We start from the raw sequence: 26,105 nt of genomic DNA on the forward strand, positions 1-26,105 counted from the left end.
AGCTTTACTCTGCCCTGCTCCTGTAAACCTAGCAATAGCTAATCCAAAAGTCACTTAATATAGTGAATATATTAACCTTTATTTTACTACCAGGTACTCTGAAAAATAAATTCAATTTAACCTAGTGCCCAATTTAACCCCTGTCTCAGAATGACATTTTGCCTCTGGAACTAAATCTTCATCATAGATGTACAGTACAGACAGAGGCCATTCAGCCCATTGAGTCTGCACTGACCACAATCCCACTCAGGCCCTATTCCTTTAACCCCACACATTTACCCTGCTAATCCCCTGATACTAGAGTCAATTTAACATGGCAAATCAATCCAACTTGCATGTCTTTGGACTGTGGAAGGAAATCAGAACACCTGGAGGAAACCTACACAGACACAGAGAGAATGTACAAACTCCACACAGACAGTCAGCTGAAGCCAGAATTGAACCTGGGTCCTTGGCACTGTGAGGCAGCAGTGCTAACCACTGTGCCACAGTGCCACCCCTACTGTTCATGTTTCTGTGCAATACTTGGCAAAGTGGACCAGAACCTAGATGTTCTCTTGGTTTCCAGATCCTGAGTTTGAATTTAGCCCACTCTGAAGAGTGAAGTTCACCTCTCCGTAAAGTGGAGAAGTTCAGGACAATAACAGTAAAATATTCTTAGAGTGAAGATAGAAAATTAGGACACCATCTAATGATAGACTGAAAACTACAATCATCCCTTGTACAGGTGGTAGAAATTTAAGAAAGAAACACCTTACCAGAGTTGTTCTTGCTTCAAATATGCACACTTTCTGGCCATTTTAATGCAAATTGCAGTAGAATTTTCTTCATTTAGGTATGACGTGTAAACATCCTGCTCACTTTCCCAATTTCTCAGTAACTCCCCCTCACAGATGTGCCTTCCTTAGCTCCACTCCTTTGCTCCAATCTTGTTAATGTTGTTTCTTTTCAAACTCTGTTAATTAGCAAGCTGTGAAACCTGGTTCCAATTAGAAGATCACAAGGCAGACATGATTCAGGAACCCAGTGAGCTTTTATTGGTTCACCCATCCCAAAGCACATTACACTGTTCCCTGTTGGAGCCAAGAAAACACTCCTGATTAGCCTGGAAGTTACCCTTTATTAGTTTAATTTCCGGATTTAGTCTTTCCAGATCATTAACTATCCTATAAACCTCTCGGATGCCTTCCTTCTGAATTGAAACCTTGTTCAAGTGTTTCTTCACCGTTGAGCTCTTTGATACTAGGGAAAAGAGCTTTAGTGTTCTCTGCCTTCAATGCTTGAGTGCCTCCCTTGTATACAACCCTAATGTGCAACCTCATGGCCCGATATGTCTCCCATTCAACTATTAATACCTGGATCCTCAGCAGTAGACACAGTACACAAGGTCCGGGCTGATCAGAACACTATATGGCTTTCAATCTCCAGACTATCCCACTTAGAATAAGCACCTACAGGACAGAGACCCACTTGCAGATGATCATCAGATATTGTTGTGAAGGGCCCCAGCTCTCTCCTGACTCCCATTCACTGATCAACAGTTCTGTCAAATAAATAAATCAGGCCCAGGAAGTGGAAGAAAATTCGGGTTGATTCACCAATCCGATCACACAAAATGCGCAAGTGGACACAGCCAGGGAGAATAATGAGAAGATGGAATGAAGAAAATGGCATAGGGAAAATTAGTGGAATGGGAAAATTAGACTGAAATAAAAATGATGGATGGTGGCAGAAGGTGCAGACTAAGTTCAGGGAAATCAGTAAGAGAAATATTAAAGATAGGAAAGGTGGAGTCTGCAGATTGACATGGAAATTTGGGGAATAGAAGGGGTAATCAACAGTTTTGGTGTGGGGTGGGTGATGAAATTCACGTAGAATCATAGAGTCATAGAAGTTTACAGCATGGAAACAGTCCCTTCAGCCCAACTTGTGCTAGTCCCAATTGTCCACATTTCCCTCATATCCCTCTGTATCCATCTGACCCAGTAAATAGTCTGACAACACCAGGTTTTAGTCCAACCTATTTATTTGATAATATACTCACAAGCTTTCGAGGGAACTGCCTCTTCGTCAGGTGAATGGAGAGTTCTGGCCTCAGACAGAGCATATAAAGCACAGACAGTTTAGAGATTACTGATTAAAATGCGAATCCTTACACCTAACCTGCTGTTCAAGACCTGAAGTGGCTGATAATGTGAGTGGAAGGAGCACTGATCACAGTTTAAAGAGATGTGTATTTGTCTCCAGACAGTACAGTAAGTGAGGTTCAAACCTCACTTACTGTACTGTCTGGAGACAAATACACATCTCTTTAAACTGTGATCAGTGCTCCTTCCACTCACATTATCAGCCACTTCAGGTCTTGAACAGCAGGTTAGGTGTAAGGATTCGCATTTTAATCAGTAATCTCTAAACTGTCTGTGCTTTATATGCTCTGTCTGAGGCCAGAACTCTCCATTCACCTGACGAAGAGGCAGTCCCCTCGAAAGCTTGTGAGTATATTATCAAATAAATAGGTTGGACTAAAACCTGGTGTTGTCAGACTATTTACTGTGTTTACACCAGTCCAACGCCGGCATACCCACATCATGACTTCCATCTGACCCATCAGAATTGGTTCTACTATGAGAATTACACCTGAGATAGCGTTTGCTGACATTGCTGTTGATTGAGAACTCACAACGGAAAGTGGTTTTATTTGAAAATTGGGACCCAAAATCTAATATCTACTCTCACCTCCTTTTATATAAAATTAAGTAGAATATATAGCACAGAAACAGCCATTCCATTGAACCTGTCCACTCCAGAGTACTTGCATTGTTCCTCGTCTAACTGTATCAACATACCCCTCTATTACCTTCTCTCTCATAGACTTTACTAACTTCTTCAATGGATCTGTAATATTTACTTCAATTACTGTCAGCTTTTTGAATGGACTTACCTTGCATGAAGCTGATCTTTCTCTACACCCTAGCTATGGCTGTAACACTACATTCTGCACTCTCTCGTTTCCTTCTCGATGATCGGCATGCTTTGTCTGTATAACGTGCAAGAAACATTACTTTTCACTGTGTGTTAATACATGTGACAATAATAAATCATTTAACAGTGACAATGGTTCAACTCTGTAGTAGCAAGTTCCATATTCTCACCACTCTCTGGGTGTAGAGGTTTTTTCTGAACCCCCTATTTGATCATGGCATGGCAGTTAGCAGGTCTGCCTCACAGTGCCAGGGATCAAGGTTCAATTCCCAGCTTGGATCACTGTCTGTGCAAAGTCTGCACATTCTCCCCATGTCTGCATGGGTTTCCTCTGGGTGCTCCGTTTCCTCCCACAATCTGAAAGATGCGCTGGTTAAGTGCACTGGCTAGGCTAAATTCTCCCTCAATGAATCTGAACTGGTGCCAGAATATGGTGACTAGGGGATTTTCACAGTAACTTCATTGTAGTGTTAATATAAACCTACCTGTGAGTGACACTAATAAATAAATTTTAAGCTTAAACATAAAAACTGGTGACTACCTTATACTGATGGCAGGTGGAAATTCTATAGAATATGTTTAATCCTGAATTGGCACTGCTAGCAATAAAATTACAACAATCATACAATTCATAAACCAATTAAGTGAATTTCAAGAGTCATTCACTAGATATCTTAAAGGGTTACAATGAAAGATGATCCCACCTCCATTCATATGTTCCAACTGTTTTCCAAATGGAGTCATGCCTGCAATGGATACCTTCCAGCATCTCAGCCAATACTAGTCTTCACGTATGAGTGCAAGGAATGAAAGCAAACAGGGTTCCACGAGGATTTGAAATGGCCATCAGAGATGAGAGCTATAAATGTGCATTTCCCAGGAGGCATCTTGGGTTGACAATCAGATGAAATGAACCCTGGCTTGATTAGCCCCTGTCTAAATCAGAGGAGGTTTAGACTTTAAACTGGTGTTGTGGGATTTCTTTCTGTTAAATCAGGGGAGGCAAAGCTCGAATGCCTCTTCAAGCTGAGAATGACAAACCTATGGGTGGCATGGTGGCACACTGGTTAACACTGCTGCCTCACAGTGCCAGGGGCCCAAGTTCAATTCTGGCCTCGGGTCAGTGACTGTGTGGAGTTTGCACATTCTCCTCATGTCAGCGTGGGTTTCCTCTGGGTGCTCCAGTTTCCTCCTGCAGCCCAAAGATGTGCAGGTTAGGTTGATTGGCCATGCTAAATTGCCACTTAGTATTGGGGGTTAGCAGGGTAAATGTGTGGGGCTATGGGGATAGGGACTGGGTGGAATTGTGGTCAGTACAGGGTTGATGGGCTGAATGGTCTCCTTCTGCACTGTAGGGATTCTATGATATTTTTCAGGTTGGAGGATAGTAGGCAATAGTGTTCCCAAGGATCAGTGCCAGGATCAATGCTCTTGGACATCAGAGTACAGAGAAAAATGTCAAAATTTGCCATTGATACTAAACTTGGAGGATGATACCAATGGTTTGCAACAGAACATAGAGAGGTTAGCTGAATGGGCAGACAGATGGCCAATGGAATCTAACACAGAGAGGTGTGAGATGATGCATTTCAGCAGAAAGGATAGGGAAAAACAATATAGACATAATGGTTCTAAAGAGTGTATGGGGCAGCTGGACCTGGGAATGAATCTGCATAGATTTTTAAGGTGGCAGGACATAAAGGTAAAGTCACCATGGGCCCAGAGGGTACTCTGCCCTTTGAGGGGGAGGGCTGACTAGTGGTGATTTAACCACCTCACTCACCACATCTCTGGCAAGGGGCAAGATTGAGAAGGCTGTGCCTTTATGAATAACCTCAGCCGGTACAGGAATTGAACCTGTGCTGCTGGCATTGGCTCTGCATCACTAACCAGCCATCCACTCAACTGAGCTAAACCAACCCAGCAGGGCTTATTGAGAGAGGGTTTAGCAAAGAAAATAGAACTTTGGGCTTCATAGAGACATTGAGTACTAAAGTAGTTATATCGAACTTTTATAAAGCTCTGGTAGGGCCAGTAGTAGAGTACTACATCCAGCTCTGCTGACCACACTTTACAGAGGATGTAAGGGCCCTTATGATGGTGCAGGAGAGATTTCCCAGAACGCTTCCAGGGGTGAAGGACATTAGTTACAAGGTTTGTTTGGAGAAGGTTCTCCTTGGAGCAAATGGTATTGAGGGGAGATTTGAAAGAGGTATACAAGATAATGACAGATTAGGATAAGGTAGACATTGAAAAACTATTCCCAGCAGCTGATGGTACAAAGATCAAGGGGAAACAGACTGAAGGTTTTGGGCAAGAGATGCAGGGGGAATACTTTACACAAGGAGTGGTAACAGCCTGAAGAGGATTGCAGAAGGGTAGATGATTTAAAATGAAATTGGATGGGTGCTTGAAGGAAATAAATGTGCAGGGTTGTGGGCATAGAGCGAAAGAATGAGACTGACTCAGTTGCTCCTTGGAGAACCAGCATAGACTCAAAGGGTTAAATGGTTTCTTCCTTTGTTGTAAATAACTCAATAATTTGCCACTAACCCAATATCAAAGCTGATAGCTCCCTGATCTATAGAGCTCAGTACTACATGAGGTGGTACTACATCAGGACAAGGCAGCTATTAGGACAGCTCAAGGCACTTGGCACTGGTGGATTTTCAATCTGTCTAACTTTGTCATCCTAAATCTTACTCACCAGTGTAGGCATCACTACACAAAGGACACTGTCAAACACAGTACAGAGTCAGCACAGGCTGCATTAGGTGAAAGAATTTAACTATTCAGAAAATCGAAATAAATTACATAGGTTTAAAAACAACCATATGGAATAACGAAAAGCATTATAGTTCAATCTGGAAATGACTGTTAATGTATTAGTAGGTACATGCTTCATGATATTTCTTTTTCGAGAGGAATCAACCAATTTGAAGTTAATGAGTTTACATGTTAAATAGTACAGTAAGGAGTCTCACAGCACCAGGTTAAAGTCCAGCAGGTTTATTTGGTAGCACAAGCTTTTGGAGTGCTGCCCGTTCATCAAATGAGTGAGAAGTTATGTTCACAAACAGGACATATATAGACACAAACTCAATTTACAAAATAATGGTTGGAATGCGAGATTTTACAAGTAATCACATTTTAAAGGTACAGACAATGTGAGTGGAGAGAGGGTTAAGCACAGGTTAAAGAGATGTGTATTGTCTCCAGCTAAGACAGTTAGTGAGATCTTGCAAGCCCAGGCAAGTCGTGGAGGTTACAGAACGAAGAAGATGCTGCATTCTTCATGACACCTGACAATGCAGAATCGCTGAACAAAAACTGATAGCCAAGTTCTGCACACATGAGGACAGCCTCAACCGGGATCTTGGGTTCATGTCACACTATCTGTAACTCCCACGACTTGCCTGGGCTTGCAAAATCTCACTAACTGTCCTGTCTGGAGACAACACACACCTCTTTAACCTGTGCTTAACCCTCTCTCCACTCACATTGTCTGTACCTTTAAGACTTGATTACCTGTGAAGACTTGCATTCCAACCATTATCTTGTAAATTGAATTTGTGTTTATATATGCCCCGTTTGTGAACGCAACTCCTCACTCATCTGAAGAAGGAGCGACACTCCGAAAGCTTGTGTTACCAAATAAACTTGTTGGACTTTAACCTGATGTTGTACGACTTCTTACTGTGCTTACCCCAGTCTAACGCTGGCATCTCCATATCATGTTAAATAGTGAACAGAGGTATGTTGTAGGTGGCATATCTGTTAATATCACCTGCAAGTTATTTTGAGGTTCAGCTGGCTTAATTCAGTCAGATGCCACACAGGAGTGGGTTTAATCAGGTCACAAAAATAGAACGGTACTGGAAATTCTCAGCAGGTCTGAAAGCATAGAATAGATAAGAACAGGTACTACACTTGAGCTTAGCCAAAAGGCCGAGAAACAATAAGCATCTGCGAGAAGAGAATAGAGCCAACATTTCAAGTCTAAATGACTCTTCGTCACAGCTCTGATGAAGGGTCATCCAGACTTGAAACATTGGCTCTATTCTGTCTCCACAGATGCTGTTAGACTTGCTGAGATTTTCCAGCATTTTCTGTTTTTGTTTCAGATTCCAGTACTTTGTGTTTATTTTTATTATGTCACACCTTTCCACAGAACATCATGATTCTTGGGGACTTTAACGCAGATGGAAGGTATGTATCAAAGAAGAAGATGGAAACGATCCGACTCAGAATGGATAAAAACTTCCACTGGCTTATCGGGGATGACGAGGACACTACCGCAAGGATGAAGACAGACGAGGCCTATGACAGGTAAAGCCTGGCATCAGTAGCCTGGGAATGGAATAGGGTCAATTCAAAATCTTTGCTGAATTTCTTGGCTCCCTTGTCACCCCTAACTTTCCTAGCAAGGCAGCATGTTGGCACAGTGGTTAGCGCTGCTGCCTCACAATGCCAGGGATACAAGTTCAATTCCCAGCTTGGGTCACTGTCTGTGCAGAATCTGCACATTCTCCCAGTGTCTGCATGGGTTTCCTCCGGGTGCTCTGGTTTTTTTTTAGAGTCAAGATAGGCTGGGCGAATGGGCCAGGAAATGGCAAATGGAATTTAATGTTGGCAAGTGTGAGGTGGTCCACTTTGGTAGGAAGAATGGTAGGAAGGACTATTACTTACGGGGCGAAAAACTGCAGCAGGCGACGGTGCAGAGGGACCTCGAGGTCCTTGTGCATGAGTCGCAAAAACCCAGCTTGCAGGTGCAGCAGGTGGTCAGGAAGGCGAATGGGATGCTGGCCTTCATAGCGAGGGGGATTGAATATAAAAGTAGGGAGGTCTTGCTGCGGCTGTATAGGGCATTGGTGAGGCCGCAGCTGGAGTACTGTGTGTAGTTTTGGGTGCCGCACCTGCGCAAGGATATTTTGGCCTTGGACGGAGTGCAGAGGAGGTTTACTAGGCTGATACTGGAGTTGAGGGGGTTGAGCTATGAGGAGAGGCTGAATAAACTGGGCTTGTACTCGTTAGAGTTTAGAAGAATGAGGGGAGATCTCATTGAGACGTATAAGATGATGAATGGGATGGATAGGATAGAGGTGGAGAGACTCTTCCCGCTCAAAAAGGACAGTAGGACTAGGGGGCACAGCCTCAAGATAAAAGGGGGGGCGGTTTAGAACGGAGTTGAGGAGGAACTTCTTCACTCAAAGGGTGGTGAATCTCTGGAATTCTCTGCCCGTTGAAGTGGTGGAGGCTGCCTCGCTAAATATTTTAAAGACGCGGGTTGATGGGTTTTTGATAGGAGAGGGGATTAAGGGTTATGGGGAGAGGGCGGGAAAGTGGAACTGAGCAGCAACAGATCAGCCATGATCTTATTGAATGGCGGGGCAGGCTCGAAGGGCTGGATGGCCTACTCCTGCTCCTATTTCTTATGTTCTTATGTTCTTATGTCATAGAGGTTTATAGCACGGAAACCGACCCTTTGACCCAAGTTGTCCATGCCGCCTTTTTTTAAACCCCTAGTCTAATCCCAATTGCCCGCATTTGGCCCATATCCCCTTATACCCATCTTATCCATGTAACTATCTAAATGCTTTTTAAAAAACTGGTTTCCTCCCACAGTCTGAAAGACATGCTGGTTAGGTGCTAAATTCTTCCTCAGTGTTCCTGAACTGGCGCCAAAGTGTGGCGCCTAAGGGATTTTCACAGTAACTTCATTTCAGTGTTAATGTAAGCCTACTTGTGACACTAATAATATTTTTTCCCCCCACCAACTTACTACCCCACCCCTCCCCACCCCTCCATTTCTTTAAAAGGACTCCTCCTCTCCACAACACATTTTTTTCAGCAGGGTCGGAATTTTGGGCTGCCCATCAAGAGGCGCGAAAGTGGCTCTGGGTGACTCGCGTTCCACCTACATCCCAGTGTCCCACCCAAAATGGCCTGGATTTCACTCACTACCACTTTCTAAGAACCTGCCTGAAGCAGGAGTGAATGGACACACCTTCAGTCACTCCTTCACCCTGTTTCCCAGTCGTTTTGTATGCTTGAATATCACCATCTGATTAAAAGATGATTGAAGGGTTGCTGCCAGCTTCAAGTTGATGAATTATTGATGCCACCTTTTCTCCATGGGTTGTTTTAAAAAAGAATTCCAGGACAAGAACATTGCAATATTATTACCTTCATTCAGACTCCTGTTCCCAAAGGCACCTTTAATAAAACTTATTGCCAGCATGAGATATTCTTTACCTAACTCACTGCTGGCCATCTGTTATGCTGTATGCAATATTAATCCTTAATTAAAGTAACTCACTGAATCATAACATTTTGTACATACAGCAGGAAACCATGTAACCCCTTTGGACCAGAAGGAGCTTTCTGCTTAGTCCCATCTCCCCATTTTTAGCCAAAGCCATTACATTTCTCCTCTTTCAGATTCCACTTCTGTTTCAGAAGCAGATTCCACCTTCTGTTCTTCCACTTCTGTGTTATGAGCTACTGTGTATTTTTCTTCCACTACTGTTTTTGCTAAGAGATACTGGGAGAATCATAAAATCCCTACAGTGCAAAAGGAGGCTGTTCGGCCCGTCGCGTCTGCACTGACCAGGCCCTATCCCCATCATGCCACATATTTACCCCATTAATTCCCTCTAACGTACATATCTTTGGACATCTGGGAGCAATTTAGCATGGTCAATCCACCTAACCTGCACATCTTTGGACTGTAGGTGAAAACCGGAGCACCTGGAGGAAACTCATGTAGACATAGAGAAAATGTGCAAACACCACACAGTCACCTATGGCTCCCTATTCTCTGAACTGTGCCGTGAGATTTCTTGTTACATCCGCCCAGAGAGAGTTTAACCTTCTTGTCTAAAAGACAGAATCTCCAATGGTGCAACAGTCTGTCAGTGCTGCACTGAAGTTTCACTTAAAGCCTAGTGTTTATATCCAAAATGGACCTGAAGCTTCAATCTTCTCATTAAGGGGAGAAGGCAAATTTACATTGTGCAGCCTATATATATATCATTCTTGACCTGAGGATGCAGTCGACATCTCTCCCCATTCACCTTCCCCAGATACGTAACATTCCCATTCTTCAACCAGTTGCTAGATGTGCAAGAGCAGCCCACTAAATTTCTCTCACTCCTTTGTGAATCCTCCTTCCACTTGGACAGCAATACTCACCCTACCTAGAACTGTGCACCCAGATATCACCTGAGTCAAATGGTGTGATAGAAGTCCTAAGCGCCTCCATTATATAAGGGGAGAGGGCGCGAACCAGAGGAGCTGGACACCAATCCACTCAGAGGGAAAAGATCTCCAAAGGCACCCTCAAGTGGGAAAACTTTGAATTTGCCCTGGGACACAAGAGATGACAGAGGAAATACAGGAATGAGAATGACAGAGGACACAAGAAATGACATTGTGGAAATATCGGAATGAGAATTTTTGTTCTATTTACAGTGCAGATCTATTTCACAATCATTGACTTAGATTATTGTCTCTCAGTGAGCTGCAAACCACACAAAGTCCAAACTGCAACTAAAACCTCAGCACAAAGCACTGAGATAAATTGGAACCAGAGAATCTTGCTAAACTCCACCCATCTGTTTAACAAAGGAGCTTGTTCTGGAATGTTCTCAAACCGATCTTTAGATTAATTATCTCTCGTATACAATTCCTTCTTTGATATGATGGAGTAAACAAGCTTGACAACCTTTCAGCATTTCCTGAATGCTTTTATACTCATTTAGTTCAAAAGCCTGAGGGAAAATCTCTCTCTCGGAATGCTATTACTGCAAGGATCACAGACATCATGGGCAGAATTTTCCAATAAAGTGAACCAGTTTGAATCAGATCACAATTTTTCCACGCTTGCAGGGGTTGGGGGGAGTTTTCTCATCCTGCCTGTCATGGGAATCATAGTGGGCAGGACATGGACAATGCAACGATCTGTTTTTCAGTTTTGTGGCAAGAACAACCAGAAAATTCTGCCGCCCAAAGAGAAAAATGCTGGAAAATCTCAGCACGTCGGGCAGCATCTGTAAGGACATAGAACACTACAGCACAAACAGGCCCTTCAGCCCACAAGTTGCGCCGATCACATCTATACCTACCAAGCCGTAGAACTACCTGGAACTCCCAATGCCATTAGATCCCATATACTCATCCAGAAGTCTTTTAAAAGACCCCAGCGAGTTCACCTCTACCATGACTGACGGCAGCCGATTCCACTCACTCACCACCCTCTGAGTGAAAAACTTTCCTGTAACATCTCTTCTGTACTTGCTTCCCAGCACCTTAAACCTGTGTCCTCTCGTAGTGACCATTTCAGCCCTGGGAAATAGCCTCCAAAAATCCACCCTATCTATTCCTCTCAACATTTTATAAACCTCTATCAGGTCGCCTCTCAACCTTCGTCTCTCCAGGGAGAAGAAACCTAGCTCCCTCAACCTATCTTCATAAGGCATGCCTCCCAATCCAGGCAACATTCTTGTAAATCTCCTCTGCACCCTCTCAGTAGCTTCCACATCCTTCCTGTAGCGAGGTGACCAGAACTGCGCACAGTACTCCAAGTGGGGCCTGACAAGGGTCCTATAAAGTTGCAGCATTACCTCCCAACTCCTAAACTCAGTCCCTCGATTAATGAAGGCCAGTACACCATACGCCTTCTTGACCACATCCTCCACCTGCGAGGCCGATTTAAGAGTCTTATGGACCTGGACCCCAAGATCCTTCTGCTCTTCAACCCAGCTAAGACTCCTACCCTTGATATTGTAAGGAGAGAAAAGAGCTGATGTTTCAAGTGCAGGCAACCCTTTGTCAAAACTAAAAGGCAGAGAAACTTCTGCCCTTAGTCATTCTTTGGGAGAAGGGTGAGTTTTGCACCAGTTCTGCCACGGAATCCCTGCAGCGCAGAAGGAGACCATTTGACCCATCAAGTCCGCCCCGACCACAATCCCACTCAGGCCCTATCCCCATAACCCCGTGCATTTACCCTAGCTAGTCCCCTGATACTAAAAGGCAACTTAGCATGGCCAATCCACCGAACCCTTACATCTGTGGGAGGCAACCGGAGCACACAGAGGGAACCCATGCAGACATGGGGAGAACGTGCAAACTCCACACAGACAGTGATCCAAACCGGGAATCGAACCCGGGTCTCTGACACAGTGACACAGCAGTGCTAGCCACTGTGCCATTTACCGTCCCTGAAAGGGTGGCTCCTAAACATGCTGGCAAAGACCAGGCTCACGGAGATTGGGCACTGTTTTTAAAGGGCGTCCCAAACTCAAAATGAAATTGAAGGCCCCCTACCTCCCTCCACACACATCGAGACTCTGCCCCCTCATTGAAGGCTTTTTCTCCCACCCGTTTCCCCCTCTCCCCGAACATAGGGCCCTCTCAGTTGATCCTCTCCATGTCCTCTTTCATGATCCCCATCACACTCCACTCCCCTTCAATACCCACCAAGACCCCCTCAGGCCCCACCTCCTTCACACTGCCAGCCTGGCTGCCTGGCCAGATGGCACTGCCAATCCATGTTCCTGGGGGACTTCAACAGCCTTCGAGCCCACCCTGCCCCCTCCCCGCTCGGCTATCACACTTTGTCTCGGTTTGTGGAGCTCGGTAGTGATTCCCGCCAGGTACCAGCTGTGCCCGAGGGTCGTAGAATCCTGGGAGCTGGAAGAATCTGGCCTCAAACAGACTCAGCCTATTTAAATGCTTATTTGAATATGCTAATTTGCTCTCACTGGGTGGGAACTAGATTACATCAGGGCTCAGTGGCTGGGAGACTCTGAATGGGATTCACACTGGGGTTATACACAATAGACCTTTCGCCCACAAGTCTCCAACCTCGCACCGTCCCAACACAATCTGGGTGCAATGCAGAAGCAGAATTGCAGCCTACATATCCAGTTCTTTAGCTAATTAAGCCCCCTTCCTCTTCCATAGCTCTACCTCTGTAGCTGTTAACCTTTTATGGCAACATATCCTCCACCTTTTAAATGTAAAATGCTCCAAGCTTCCTCTAATTGCATTTATCCCAATCCACTGCAATCCCAAAAACTAAAAAAATTACCTCCAAGATATTAACATGAACTATTTCATTCCTGACAACTGTCAAAACGAAAGAAAGAAGATGACAAACAAAGAATAACACGGTTCACAAATCCATTTAAAAGAAGTAGTTTTGCTTGGTTTGAAGGAAGAGATACTGTGTCAGTTTTAAATCTAAATGACTGCTTCTCAATCTAAATGTGTCAGGCTTGGATAAAATTGCATCCGTTCACATTATTTTTTTTGTTTCTCTGTATAAAGTGTCTTGTTACAATGCAGTATAATTCTCTTGATGCGTGCAAGTCCACAGTGACTTCTCTGTTTACACTGTTGCTAGCGCTGTGGCAGATTTACGACTACTGCTGTTGTTGACAGGATTGTTGTTTATGGAGATACGTTTTATCAGGGGATTGTTCCAAATTCCGCAAAGCCCTTCAACTTCCAGGAAGCACTGAGGCTGACTGAGGAGCAGGTAGGTCAGGCAGTAACCCACATTCTGATACTTTTATTTTGAAACAATAATCCATGAAGTACCCTAATAATGAAACAAAGCTTTCCTTTGCAGGCTTTGGACGTGAGTGACCATTATCCCATTGAAGTAGAACTCAAATTAATCGAGCAGGAGATAGATACAACTGAAAGTACTTGTGCAGGAAACAAATAAACCCAATCTGGACAGAATCTGTGACCACCATGGCATTGAACAGAAACTGGACAACACTTTCAAACAGCACTAATGTTGAATAAATTTGATGTAATTTTAATAATATATCTGTTATATTTTAGCAGATTAAAAATCCATACTTTTGCCATCAGCTACAGTTAAATATTAATGCCTTGTTTATTTTTAATCACAAAAACCCTCTGTTTCTAGTCATTGGGGATAAAAGCAGAGAGACAGATGTCTTCACTTTTAGCAATGAAAATCTTGGGTCTCTACTTACATAAGAACATAAGAAATAGGAGCAGGAGTAGGCCATCTAGCCCTTCGAGCCCGCCCCGCCATTCAATAAGATCATGGCTGATCTGTCGTGGCTCAGTTCCACATTCCCGCCCTCTCCCCATAACCCTTAATCCCCTCTCCTATCAAAAACCCATCAACCCGCGTCTTAAAAATATTTAGCGAGGTAGCCTCCACCACTTCAACGGGCAGAGAATTCCAGAGATTCACCACCCTTTGAGTGAAGAAGTTCCTCCTCAACTCCGTTCTAAACTGCCCCCCCCCTTTATCTTGAGGCTGTGCCCCCTAGTCCTACTGTCCTTTCTGAGCAGGAAGAGTCTCTCCACCTCTATCTTATCCATCCCATTCATCATCTTATATGTCTCAATGAGATCTCCTCTCATTCTTCTAAACTCTAACGAGTACAAGCCTAGTTTATTCAGCCTCTCCTCATAGCTCAACCCCCTCAACTCCGGCATCAGCCTAGTAAACCTCCTCTGCACTCCCTCCAAGGCCAAAAGGCTCCAAGGCTACTTGTTGGTAGGAAACTATGATAGCAAGTACAATTGGTTTTAAAGTTTATTTATTAGTGTCACAAGTAGGCTTACATTAACACTGCAATGAAGTCACTGTGAAAATCCCCTAATCACTACACTCTGGCGCCTGTTTGGCTTACACTGAGGGAGAATTTAGCCTGGACAATCCACCTAACCAGCACGTCTTTGGACTGTGAGAAGAAACCAAAGCACCTGGAGGAAACCCATGCAGACATGGGGAGAATGTGCAGAATCGGCACAAACAGTGACCCAAGCTGGGAATCGAACCTGGATCCCTGGTGCTGTGAGGCAGCAGTGCTAATAATTGCGCCACCGTGCGGGAACAATACGAAAATTACTTGAGCAGTATTGCCCTAGGGACCATTTAGCAAATGCTGAGGATAGTGACCCTCCAATTAGTCCTGACAACAATTCCTGAACCTAGTTGCTGTTGTACTGGAACGTCATATTTTACACATATTTAACAATACGGTTAAAAAATGAAAGATCATAGAACATCTACAATGCAGAAGGAAGCCATTCAGACCATTGGGTCTGCACTGACTGAGCATCCTACCCAACCCACCCCCCCCTTGTCCAATCCTCGTAGTCCTCAGCATCTACCATGGTTAATTCCCCAAACTTACACATCTTTGGCCACCAAGGGGCAATTTAGCAGAGCCATCTCACCTAAACTTTGGTGCATGGGGGGAAATCGGAACATCCGGAGGAAACACACGCAGACACGGGGAGAATGTGCAAACTCCACACAGACAGTGACCCAAAGCTGGAATCGAACCCGCGTCCCTGGCGCGGTGAGGCAACAATCGACCAGAAACATTAACTCAGTTTGCAATTTGACCTGCTGAGCCTTTCCAGCATTTTCTAGTTTTATTTCAGATTTCCAGCATCTGCCATATTCTGCTTTGGCTTTTAAGTTTTCCCCAGTGTCCTAGCCGCTGTTTACCCCTCATTCAAGAGCATGCAGAAAATAATCTGGTCACTATTACATTGCTGTACATGGGGGCTCGCAGTGTGCCACTTGGGTGCCATGTTTCCTGTATTACAACTGTGACTGCACTTTGACTGCTGTCATGGGCTTTGGGAAGTCAGATGGTTTTCTGTCCTTCTTTCAATAACAGAGAGGAATGCACAGAAAATTCTTAACGGAGATCAGTGCACTATCAGTTCCAGAAGTTAGGTGACCATTCAACATCCTGTTGGGGACCAGATCAGAAACCCCAAGGTGTTTTATGAAGTTAGCTTAGACCCCAATTTATTTGAACTTGGCACGAGTGCGAGCAAAAGGTGTTTCACTCCAGATGTGTCTATTGACCTACTAAATAACTTGTATTAAAACAAACTTTGTTTAAGAACACAGTTAGAATATAACAATAAGAATTAGCATAACTTTTACCAATTAAAATACTTAAACATGACAAAGTATGATTCTGAACAGCTATCTCTATAGTTCCAATTTAAGCAATATCCCCATAGACATACATCCTTCTTTAGAGCAAATTAGCACCAAAAAAGAGATAGGTTCACTTGGATGCTAGGTTTCCAGCCTTTTAATCCTTCTGGACAGATACAGAAAGACACCAGAAAGATGCCTTCTGACTCCCAAACAACAGTTATCAGAAAAGATCTACCTTCAAGCAGCAGAATTTCAGAGAAAAAGACGTATCTTCTGACAGACCCCAGTTTCCAATCTCCAGAGACTCAGAGCTATTTGTTCTCTCTACAGCTCCCAAACAGCAACTGAACTGGGTTTCTATCTGTGAGCCTCACCCCGCCCAATCAAGTGATCTTACTTGTCAATCAGCTTAATCAAGGCCCACTCCAAAAAACCGCAAGGGGAAACACTAAATAGCAATCCTGCCTTAGTCCAAATTAAAACAAATGTTCCAACAATGAAGATAAATTATGCTGTTGCAGTAACAATTCTGGGTACAGACAAACGGCACCAATAATAAACTGCTAAAACAAATCCTGCACAAGAAACATGACCCAAATACATCTCAAAGGCACAGTATCATCACAATATGAATAACAGTACAGTACTGAGGGAGGGAGAGTAACATTATAGAATTGGCAGCGTTTTTATCCATCTGGAAATCTGCCAGTAATTGTTTTTTTGTGAAGGGGAAATTATTCATCCTGAGGAAATATATACCAGATCAAGGACACAACAACTGAACAGACTAAGGGAAAATTATATTTACTGAATGAAATTTGTAACATCATAAAATAGTTAGCCATTAACTGAGTATATCAGATCATAGAGCACAAGAAAGTGGGTAGTGATTGAAGTATGGGAATTATTCTCAGAGACTGAGTGTGATGGCTAAAGAAATAAGGTATTGGCAGCCTTGTCAAAGATTGAAAAGGGTAAAGTTCATTGGCCCTGTACTATTATCAGAGAACCAGATTCAAAGGTAGAACTATGTACAATTACTGCGCAGGACCTGCGCAAGGATATTTTGGCCCTGGAGGGAGTGCAGAGGAGGTTTACTAGGCTGATACCGGAGTTGAGGGGATTGAGCCATGAGGAGAGGCTGAATAAACTAGGCTTGTACTCGTTGGAGTTTAGAAGAATGAGGGGAGATCTCATTGAGACGTATAAGATGATGAATGGGATGGATAGGATAGAGGTGGAGAGACTCTTCCCGCTCAAAAAAGACAGTAGGACTAGGGGGCACAGCCTCAAGATAAAGGGGAGGCGGTTTAGAACGGAGTTGAGGAGGAACTTCTTCACTCAAAGGGTGGTGAATCTCTGGAATTCTCTGCCCGTTGAAGTGGTGGAGGCTGCCTCGCTAAATATTTTTAAGAAGCGGGTTGATGGGTTTTTGATAAGAGAAGGGATTAAGGGTTATGGGGAGAGGGCGGGAAAGTGGAACTGAGCCACGACAGATCAGCCATGATCTTATTGAATGGCGGGGCAGGCTCGAAGGGCTAGATGGCCTACTCCTGCTCCTATTTCTTATGTTCTTATGTTCTTATGTTTGTGCTGGGTCTGTACGAATTGCTGAAACCATTTTTGGAGCAGCACGTCTAGTTTATTCACCTGTAAGGAAAGACAGATATTGGAAATTGTTTTTTTCTCCCAGGGAAAAAAACATAATGGTTTGAGATAATACATTACTGAACTAAAAAGACAGGCACCATGAACTAAATCTGTTCTCAATGGCCTTGGACACGTGTAGTGAATGAGTAACTATTTTATACTTCTAGGGAAATCGGCACTATCAGTTCACCTCTCAGAATGAGTTCAAACCCAGCCCAATGAGTGAAATCAAACGTATTTCTAAGGGCTACGCCTGAGATTACTTTGTGAAATGTCAACCTATTCCCCAGCACACATGACCCAATAACTCCAAATTATCAATTTACAGTTCCATGATGTTACTTAGAAGGATCATGAGGTCATGGCTGACATGGAGTTAAAATTCCACTTAGTCAGTGGGGAGTACTTCTCAGTATGTAAGACTTGTCCAATGTGATTGGGTTGAACAACAACTTGCCTTTCTAAAAAAAGGTAAAAAAATCCCAGAGAACTTTACTAGAACAAATTATCAAAAAAAAATCTGACGCCACGCCACACACGGAAATACTGAAAGACAAAGACATGCTGGTTAAGTGCATTGACCTGAACAGGCATCAGAATATGGCAACTAGGGGAATTTCACAGTAACTTCATTGCAGTGTTAATGTAAGCTTTACTTGTAACCAATAACAAACTTTAAACCTTTAATATTCGGGTAGGTGACCTAACATCTGGCCAAAAGGTAGATTTTGGGCTGCACCTTCAAGGAAGAAAAGTTCTGAAATTCCCACCCTGAACCTAAGGTGGAAGGAAGACAAGGATACATTATTTATAGGAATACAATGGATGTAGATTAAGCCTGGTAAATGTGTGGGATTACAGAGATTGGAGGGGCAGTGAGCCTGAGCAAGATGTTCTTTCTGAGAGACGGTGCAGACCCGATGGGCCGAATCTCCTCGTTCAGCACTGTAGGTTTTATGGAGTTCGAAACTGCAGTTGGCCATTCAGGACTTCTAGCCTGCTCTGCTATTCAGTAAAATTATCGCTGATACTATTAGTATTAATATGAACGCTGAAGAGGCCAAAATGAAGGGACCACAGGTAACTGAGGGTTGTGGGGTTGAAATCAGAAGTGGAAAGGGATAAGTGATCTGAAAACAAGGGTGAGAATTTTTAAAAATCAAGATTTGCTTAACCAGAAACCAATGCAGTTCCACTCAGCTGGGAAGTGGTGCACAGGTTTTAGGGGAGGGTGGTGTTATCAACTGGCTAAAAGGCTTGTGGACAGGTCAAAGGACGAGGGGAGGTAATTTATCATGGTCAATCGCAACTTTGATTAGAAGCTATAATGGCAGAATTTTCCTTTGTGGATCATATGTAGCGAAATCAATGACATTCTTTAACAACACATTTATGAAATCAATACATTGTATAGAAGAAACGCTCATTTATTTTGATGCAGAGTAGGGAGTTGTTGGATTTCTTGTTCATCTTTGTCTCACTAACTTAATTACAAGTGTACACACACCCAGTTGTAGGAATGAATGATTGGGTTTTTATTGAGACATCTTGCTTCACAATTCCACTCTGAGTGCTCATTCTTATACCATTTTTACCTTGGATCTGTACATTTGTGCAAAGTGCCAATACATTATGACATTAAAATACATACAAAATCACAACAGTTTAACATAAATGCACTTGCAGTCTCTTGTAATCATTTTATGATCTTAGTTCTGATCATTAGTTAGGCTGCATTTGGAGTAGTGCATGCATTTTGGGTTGCTGCACTACCAGAAGGACGTGGAGAGAACGCAAAAACAGTTCACCAGGATGTTGCCTAGTCTCGAGGGTGTTGGCTGTGAGGAGAGGTTGAATAAACTAGGATTGTTTTCACTGGAAAGACGGAGGCTGAGGAGAGACCTGATAGAGGTCTACTAAATAATGAGAGGCTTAGACAGGGTGGATAGAGGCTTTTTCCCAGGGTGGAAGTGTCAATTACAAGAGGGTACAGGTTCAAGGTGAGAAGGGGAAAGGTTATGGGAAATGTGTGGGGAAAGATTTTCACATAAGAGAAGGTGCCTGGAACGCGATGCCAGAGGTGGTGGTGGAATCAGGCACATTAGCAACATTTAAGAGGCATCCGGACGAGTTCATGAATAGGGATGGAATAGAGCAATACGAACTGAGTGAGGACAAAAAGGTTTTTTTTGTAGTTTATTTAGGGCATCATGATTGGCACAGATTTGGAGGGCCAAATGGCCTGTCCCCATGCTGCATTTTTCTTTGGTCTCTTTGTTCATTGTATTACCATAAATACAAATAACCAAACTAACATATTCCAAACAGGGACAGACAACCCAGGCTAGTGAGTGAGCTGCATGAATGGCCCTCTTTCATCTCAGCGGACCACAAGATTGAAATCAGGCTTGTTCAAACCTGGTCACCACTGTCAACATAAGAGGAGCCTTTTTGAAGATCAACATACAGAAAGCGACCGGCCTGGATGGGGTACACAGATGAGCACTCAGATCCTGCTGACGGGGGTATCCGCAGAAATCCTCAACCTCTCATTACACCAATCTGAGGTCCCTACCTACTTCAAGAAGATAACCATCATCCTGGTACCAAAGAAAAACCACGCAGTGTGCCTTAAGACTATCACCCAGTGGCTCTGACATCCATCAATATAAAGTGCTTCGAAAGGTTAGTCATGGCACAAATCAATTCCAGCCTTCCTGACTGCCTGGATTGTTAGTTTGCCTATTGATGCAACAAGTCCACAGCAGATGCCATCTCCCTAGCCCTACATTCAATCCTGGAACATCTAGATAACAAAGACTTATGTCAGGCTTCTATTCATAGACTACAGCTCGGCCTTCATCACCATTATTTCCACGAGTCTTATCAACAAACTCCGTGGCCTGGGCCTCGGCTCGTCCCTCTGCAATTGGATCCTGAACTTCCTAACCCACAGACCACAATCGGTGACAATAGGCAACAATAGGCAACAACACCTCCATCACAATCATTCTCAACACCGCTGCCCCACAAGGCTGTGTTCTCAGCCCCCTACTATACTCCTTATGCAACTATGATTGTGTGGCCAAATTCCCCTCCAACTTGATTTTCAAGTTTGTCAGAAGTGGGTCAGATCTCAAACGAGACGGAATACAGAAAAAAGATAGGAAATCTGGTGAACTGGTCGGTGAACTAAACTGTCCCTTAATGTCAGGAGGACTGGCATGGGTAAATGCATTGGGTTGTGGGGAAAGGGCCCAGGTTGCCTGCGACTGTTTCAGAAATCATGCAGACATACCTTTCGTAGAAATCATAGAAGCCCTACAGTGAACAAACACCATTTAAACTACTGATGGGGCAATAGAAGGATATGTACAGATAACTCAGCAACAATGACATGAGTTGAGGCTAGGAGAGTTGCAGAGAACATGATTTAAAAAAACATTTCTTAAAGATACACTAACATCACAATAGCTAAGAAAGCCCACCACTGCCTCTACTTTCTCAGAAGAGGAAGGAAATTTGGCATATCCACTACACCAACATTTACAAATGCACCATAGAAAACATCCTTTCCAGATGTATCGCAGCTTGGTATGGCTCCTGCTCTGTCCAAGACCGCAAGAAACTATAAAGAGTCATGAGCAAAGCCCACTTCATCACGCAGATCAGTCTCTCAACTATTGACTCTTCCCACTGCCTCGGAAAAGCAGCCAGCATAATCAAGAACACATGCACCCCAGACATACTCTCTTCCGCCTTCCCCCATCGAGAAAAGGTGCAAAAGTCTGAGGACATGTACCAACTGGCTCGAGAACAGCTTCTTCTCTGCTGCCATCAGACTCTTGAATGTACCTACTTTGCATTAACTTGATCTTTACACCCTGGCTAGGACCATAACACAACATTCTGCACTCTCTCCTTTCCTTCTCTATGTACAGTATGCTTTGTCTGTACAACATGCAAGAAACAATACTGATATACTGCTAACAATAATAAATCAAAATCACTAATCATGACTCCATAAGATTAAATACATTTAATACACACTGTTTCATTGTGTTATAGAATGATTAATAGAACTATCAACTTCAAATGGGAAAAACAAAAGAAATATTTATACTTTGGACGCAAGAGCGCACAGCTCTCATAGTCAATGTTGTGAGCAATGAGCACACACCTCATCTGCCTTTGCATTGTGAGCGTATCACTTCAGTTATACTGGTGGGAAATAAACTACGTGAATGGAAATCAGTGGAACGTGGCAACACAGTTGTGGTCAACAGTCAACAAAATGTCTTTTGAGTCCCCATTAGACCAGGCATGTGGCTTCCAAGCCCCAGGTTGCCCGCGACCGTTTCAGATTATCACACAGACATACCTCTCATAGAGATCATAGAAACTCTACAGTGCAGAAGGTAGCCATTCGTTCCATCGAGTCTGTACCAACCACAATCCCACCCAGGCCCTAACCCGATATATCTACATATTTACCCATTAATCCCTCTAACCTACAGATCTCAGGACACTAAGGGGCAATTTTAGCACAGCCAATCAACCTAACCTGCACATCTTTGGACTGTGGAAGGAAACTGGAGCACCCGGAGGAAACCCATGCTGACACGAGGAGATTGTGCAAACTCCACAGTGACGCGAGCCGGGAAATTGAGCCCAGGTCCCCGGAGCTGTGAAGCAACAGTGCAACACTGTGCAACCGTGCTGCCCCAAACCTGAGTAAATCCCATTACATTCCATCAGCAGTAACTCCAGCCCTTGCAACTTGCATCAGCAAGATTGATAAGGACAATGATGTGGGGAAAGTCATCTCAAAGCCAACGTCATCCACACTTGGGATATATTACTATATCCTTGAGCCAACATCCTGGTTCCATCATCACTTCAAGAGCTGCAGTACTTGGAGACAAAGACATGCCATTGCCTTCAAGGCAACAAGTAATGCACAATAAAACTAGTCTAATATCAATTACATTTTTAAGTTTGTGCACGAAATTAAGTTAAAAAATTCTACAAGGAAAATGAACTTGGGCCAAGACAAACCAATCAAGGCAAAAGATTATTTTCACACATCTTGACAGGGGGAATGTGCAGGTTTGGACTAGAAGGCACCTACTGATGTTTTTTGTTCCTTCATTCCAATATTGGTACGAATGTAGGAATTCCATTGAGTGATTTTAGCCCCAACAACTTCAGCTGCTTCATCAATGGTCACCCTCAGCACGAGTGCAAGATGTTTTCTAACACAATGGCAATGTTCAACTTCATTCACAATTTCTCCGCGGTTGAGATGTCCCCATGCAACAAAAGTGAGAACACAGCACCAGTTTCCAATAAGAAATCTTAACCCCTTCATTGCAGAATCCCCATACAACCACCTCAAGGCACCAGTCACAAAAGGACTTCACTCCCTACTTGACCATACTGGTGCAGCTACAACATTCAAGAAGCTTGATAAAGGTCAGAGTAAAGAGGTCCATTAGCACACCACCACCAATGTGAACTCCTCCTGATGTCTCCAGTGTCACACATGCCAGTCTTCAGCTGATTCAATCTGTGTGATATCAATTCATCCCACGTGATATCAAGAACGAACTGAAGGCACCTTATACTACAATGGTTATGGGTTCTGACAACATTCCAGCAATAGTACGGAAGATTTGTCCTCCAGAACTAGCCAGTTCCTGAGCCAAGCTATTCCAGTTTAGCTACAACATTGGTATCTATCCAGTGTTGAAAATTGCTCAGGTATGTCCAATATTGAACAAGCAGGATAAACCCAACTGGCCATTACTGGCACACCAGTCTACTCTCGACCATCTGCAAAGAGATGGAAAGTGTGGTTGACTGTGCTATTGAGTGGCACTTACTCAGACATAATCTGCTCAAGGACGCTCGGTTTGGTCTGCCAACGCTTCTCAGATCCTGACCTCATTACAGCTTCAGTCCAAACACTGACAAAGAACTGAACTCAAAAAGTGAAGTATAAGTGACTCCCCTGATATCACATCAGCATATGACCAAGTGTGGCATTAAGGAGCTCTGGCAAAACTAGAGTCAATGGGAATCATCTGCAAGATTCTCTCCAAGTCACACACTATCCTGACTTAGAATTATATCACCGTTCCTTATTTGTTGTTGGGTCAACATCCTGGTACTAAGAATCATACATCAAGTCTGCATCAACATATTAGAAACACCTCATCTCTGCCAGCACTTGGCCCATAACCCTGAATGCCACGATCTTTTTAAAGGATGAGGCAACTTGCCTCTATCAGCACATTCCAGACCATCACCATCTTCAGTGTAAAAAGGTTTTTCCCCTCACGTCCTCTCATGATTGACCCTTCAACTAAGGGGAACAACTGCTCCTTATCCACTCTGTCCCTATCTCTCAATCTTGGACGACCTGTACCTCAGTCGTCTCTGCTCCAGTGAAAATACTAAGGGGAACAACTGCTCCTTATCCACTCTGTCCATATCTCTCAATCTTGGACGACCTGTACCTCAGTCTTCTCTGCTCCAGTGAAAATACTAAGGGGAACAACTGCTCCTTATCCACTCTGTCCATATCTCTCAATCTTGGACGACCTGTACCTCAGTCTTCTCTGCTCCAGTGAAATAGCGAGGGGGATTGAATATAAAAGTAGGGAGGTCTTGCAGCAGCTGTATAGGGCATTGGTGAGGCCTCAGCTGGAGTACTGTGTGCAGTTTTGGGCGCCGCACCTGCGCAAAGATATTTTGGCCTCGGAGGGAGTGCAGAGGAGGTTTACTAGGCTGATACCGGAGTTGAGCTATGAGGAGAGGCTGAATAAACTGGGCTTGTACTCGTTAGAGTTTAGAAGAATGAGGGGAGATCTCATTGAGACGTATAAGATGATGAATGGGATGGATAGGATAGAGGTGGAGAGACTCTTCCCGCTCAAAAAAGACAGTAGGACTAGGGGGCACAGCCTCAAGATAAAAGGGGGGCGGTTTAGAACGGAGTTGAGGAGGAACTTCTTCACTCAAAGGGTGGTGAATCTCTGGAATTCTCTGCCCGTTGAAGTGGTGGAGGCTGCCTCGCTAAATATTTTTAAGACGTGGGTTGATGGGTTTTTGATAAGAGGGGATTAAGGGTTATGGGGAGAGGGCGGGAAAGTGGAACTGAGCAGCGACAGATCAGCCATGATCTTATTGAATGGCGGGGCAGGCGCGAAGGGCTAGATGGCCTACTCCTGCTCCTATTTCTTATGTTCTTATGCGACCTCTCTTCATAACTTAACAGTGCCTAACAGCACTGTGGATGTACCTACACCAACCACACAGACTGTTGAGGTTCAAGATGGCTCACCACCACCTTCTAGAAGGCAATTAGAGAGGCAGACAAGAAATGCTGGCCTAGCCAGCAATACCCACAAAACATGAAAGGAAAAAAGGTTAAGCATCACTGCCAGTGACTAAGGCTTTGATGTGTTCTATTTACAAGATACACTGGTTCAAGTCACCAGGGCCTCTGACAACACCTCACAAAGCCACAACTGAAGCAGCATTGCCAAGTCACACACCCCAGACACATTGCTGTACTTCAGTTGCCTCTGGGTATATATAATGCTGATAGATAGGAGTACTTTCACCACATCTACAACAGTTCAAAAGTGTCCTCCACCACGTTCACAACTGCAATATGGCAATGAATGTTGGCTATACTAGTGTTACCCATATTCCAATATATATAGTATGGGATAGACTATCAAATGTTCTAATTATGTAAATAATTTAACTTTTCTTATAGTATGTTTTAAGAAAGCAGCCTCTGTAAAAAGTAATTTTGATCGCATTCATATCAAATGAACACTAAATTTATTTAATGAAAGACTGCAAGACCATTAGAATGAGGCACTGCACTAGTTATTCATTACCCCTGAAGCACTTGAGATAGAGGGCCACAAAAGTGCTCTTTAGTTATAAGTCTTAATGTTATCTGGCAAAAAGAGTGCAATTTTCCACCAGGATATGCTACTGCCTGACTTTCAGATGGTGAAACATTACCACCTACTGGAGAATAGACAGTAGTACAATTGATTATATGGGAAAGTGTATACCTGATTCACATGTATAGAATTTATATATTACAGAAATAGATCATTCAGCCCCTGGTATTTTGCTCCACAGGACAGTCTTTCCACCCAACATCATCCAACTCCATTTGCATTATAGTCTGTTACTTTTTCCCCTTTATATTCATATACCTTCCGCCTCAAGGCATCTATGTTGAACTGCACCACGTGTGGTCAGGCTCTGCCGACTAACCATTTAAGTTTTTGCTCAGTTTAATTTTGAATTGAGACATTTTTCTAACCCCCTTTCACATATTGGAAGCAGAAAAATATGCTAACAACCCTTCATGTAGATTGTGCAATTATCAGGAAGTAAAAGGTTTATTAGTGTCACAAATAGGCTTACATCAACACCATAATGAAATTACTGTGAAAATTCCCTGATCACTGCACTT

The 26,105-nt window shown here is 43.5% G+C and overlaps 1 protein-coding gene and 1 pseudogene across 4 annotated transcripts in view; one reads left to right on the top strand and one right to left on the bottom strand.

Annotated features, from left to right (window-relative positions):
• LOC145335868 (deoxyribonuclease gamma-like) overlaps positions 1 to 13,868 on the top strand; it is a 51,111-nt gene extending 37,243 nt beyond the window's left edge. For 3 of the 4 annotated variants that reach the window (XM_080181601.1, XM_080181609.1, XM_080181616.1), the window contains exons 7-9: positions 7,154 to 7,311; positions 13,429 to 13,525; positions 13,619 to 13,868. In XM_080181601.1, the coding sequence (XP_080037727.1) occupies positions 7,154 to 7,311; positions 13,429 to 13,525; positions 13,619 to 13,717 (354 nt within the window). In that variant the 3' untranslated portion in view covers positions 13,718 to 13,868. Of the gene's footprint in view, positions 1 to 7,153; positions 7,312 to 13,428; positions 13,526 to 13,605 lie in introns of all 4 variants that reach the window. The other variant, XM_080181623.1, reaches the window with a different exon arrangement.
• LOC145341679 (U2 spliceosomal RNA) lies at positions 6,775 to 6,942 on the bottom strand (annotated as a pseudogene).
• Positions 13,869 to 26,105: the final 12,237 nt, after the last annotated feature.

This window comes from Carcharhinus amblyrhynchos, chromosome 3 (assembly GCF_965287045.1).
Source record: "Carcharhinus amblyrhynchos chromosome 3, sCarAmb.v2.hapA, whole genome shotgun sequence".
In the NCBI taxonomy this organism is placed as follows: Eukaryota; Metazoa; Chordata; class Chondrichthyes; order Carcharhiniformes; family Carcharhinidae; genus Carcharhinus; species Carcharhinus amblyrhynchos.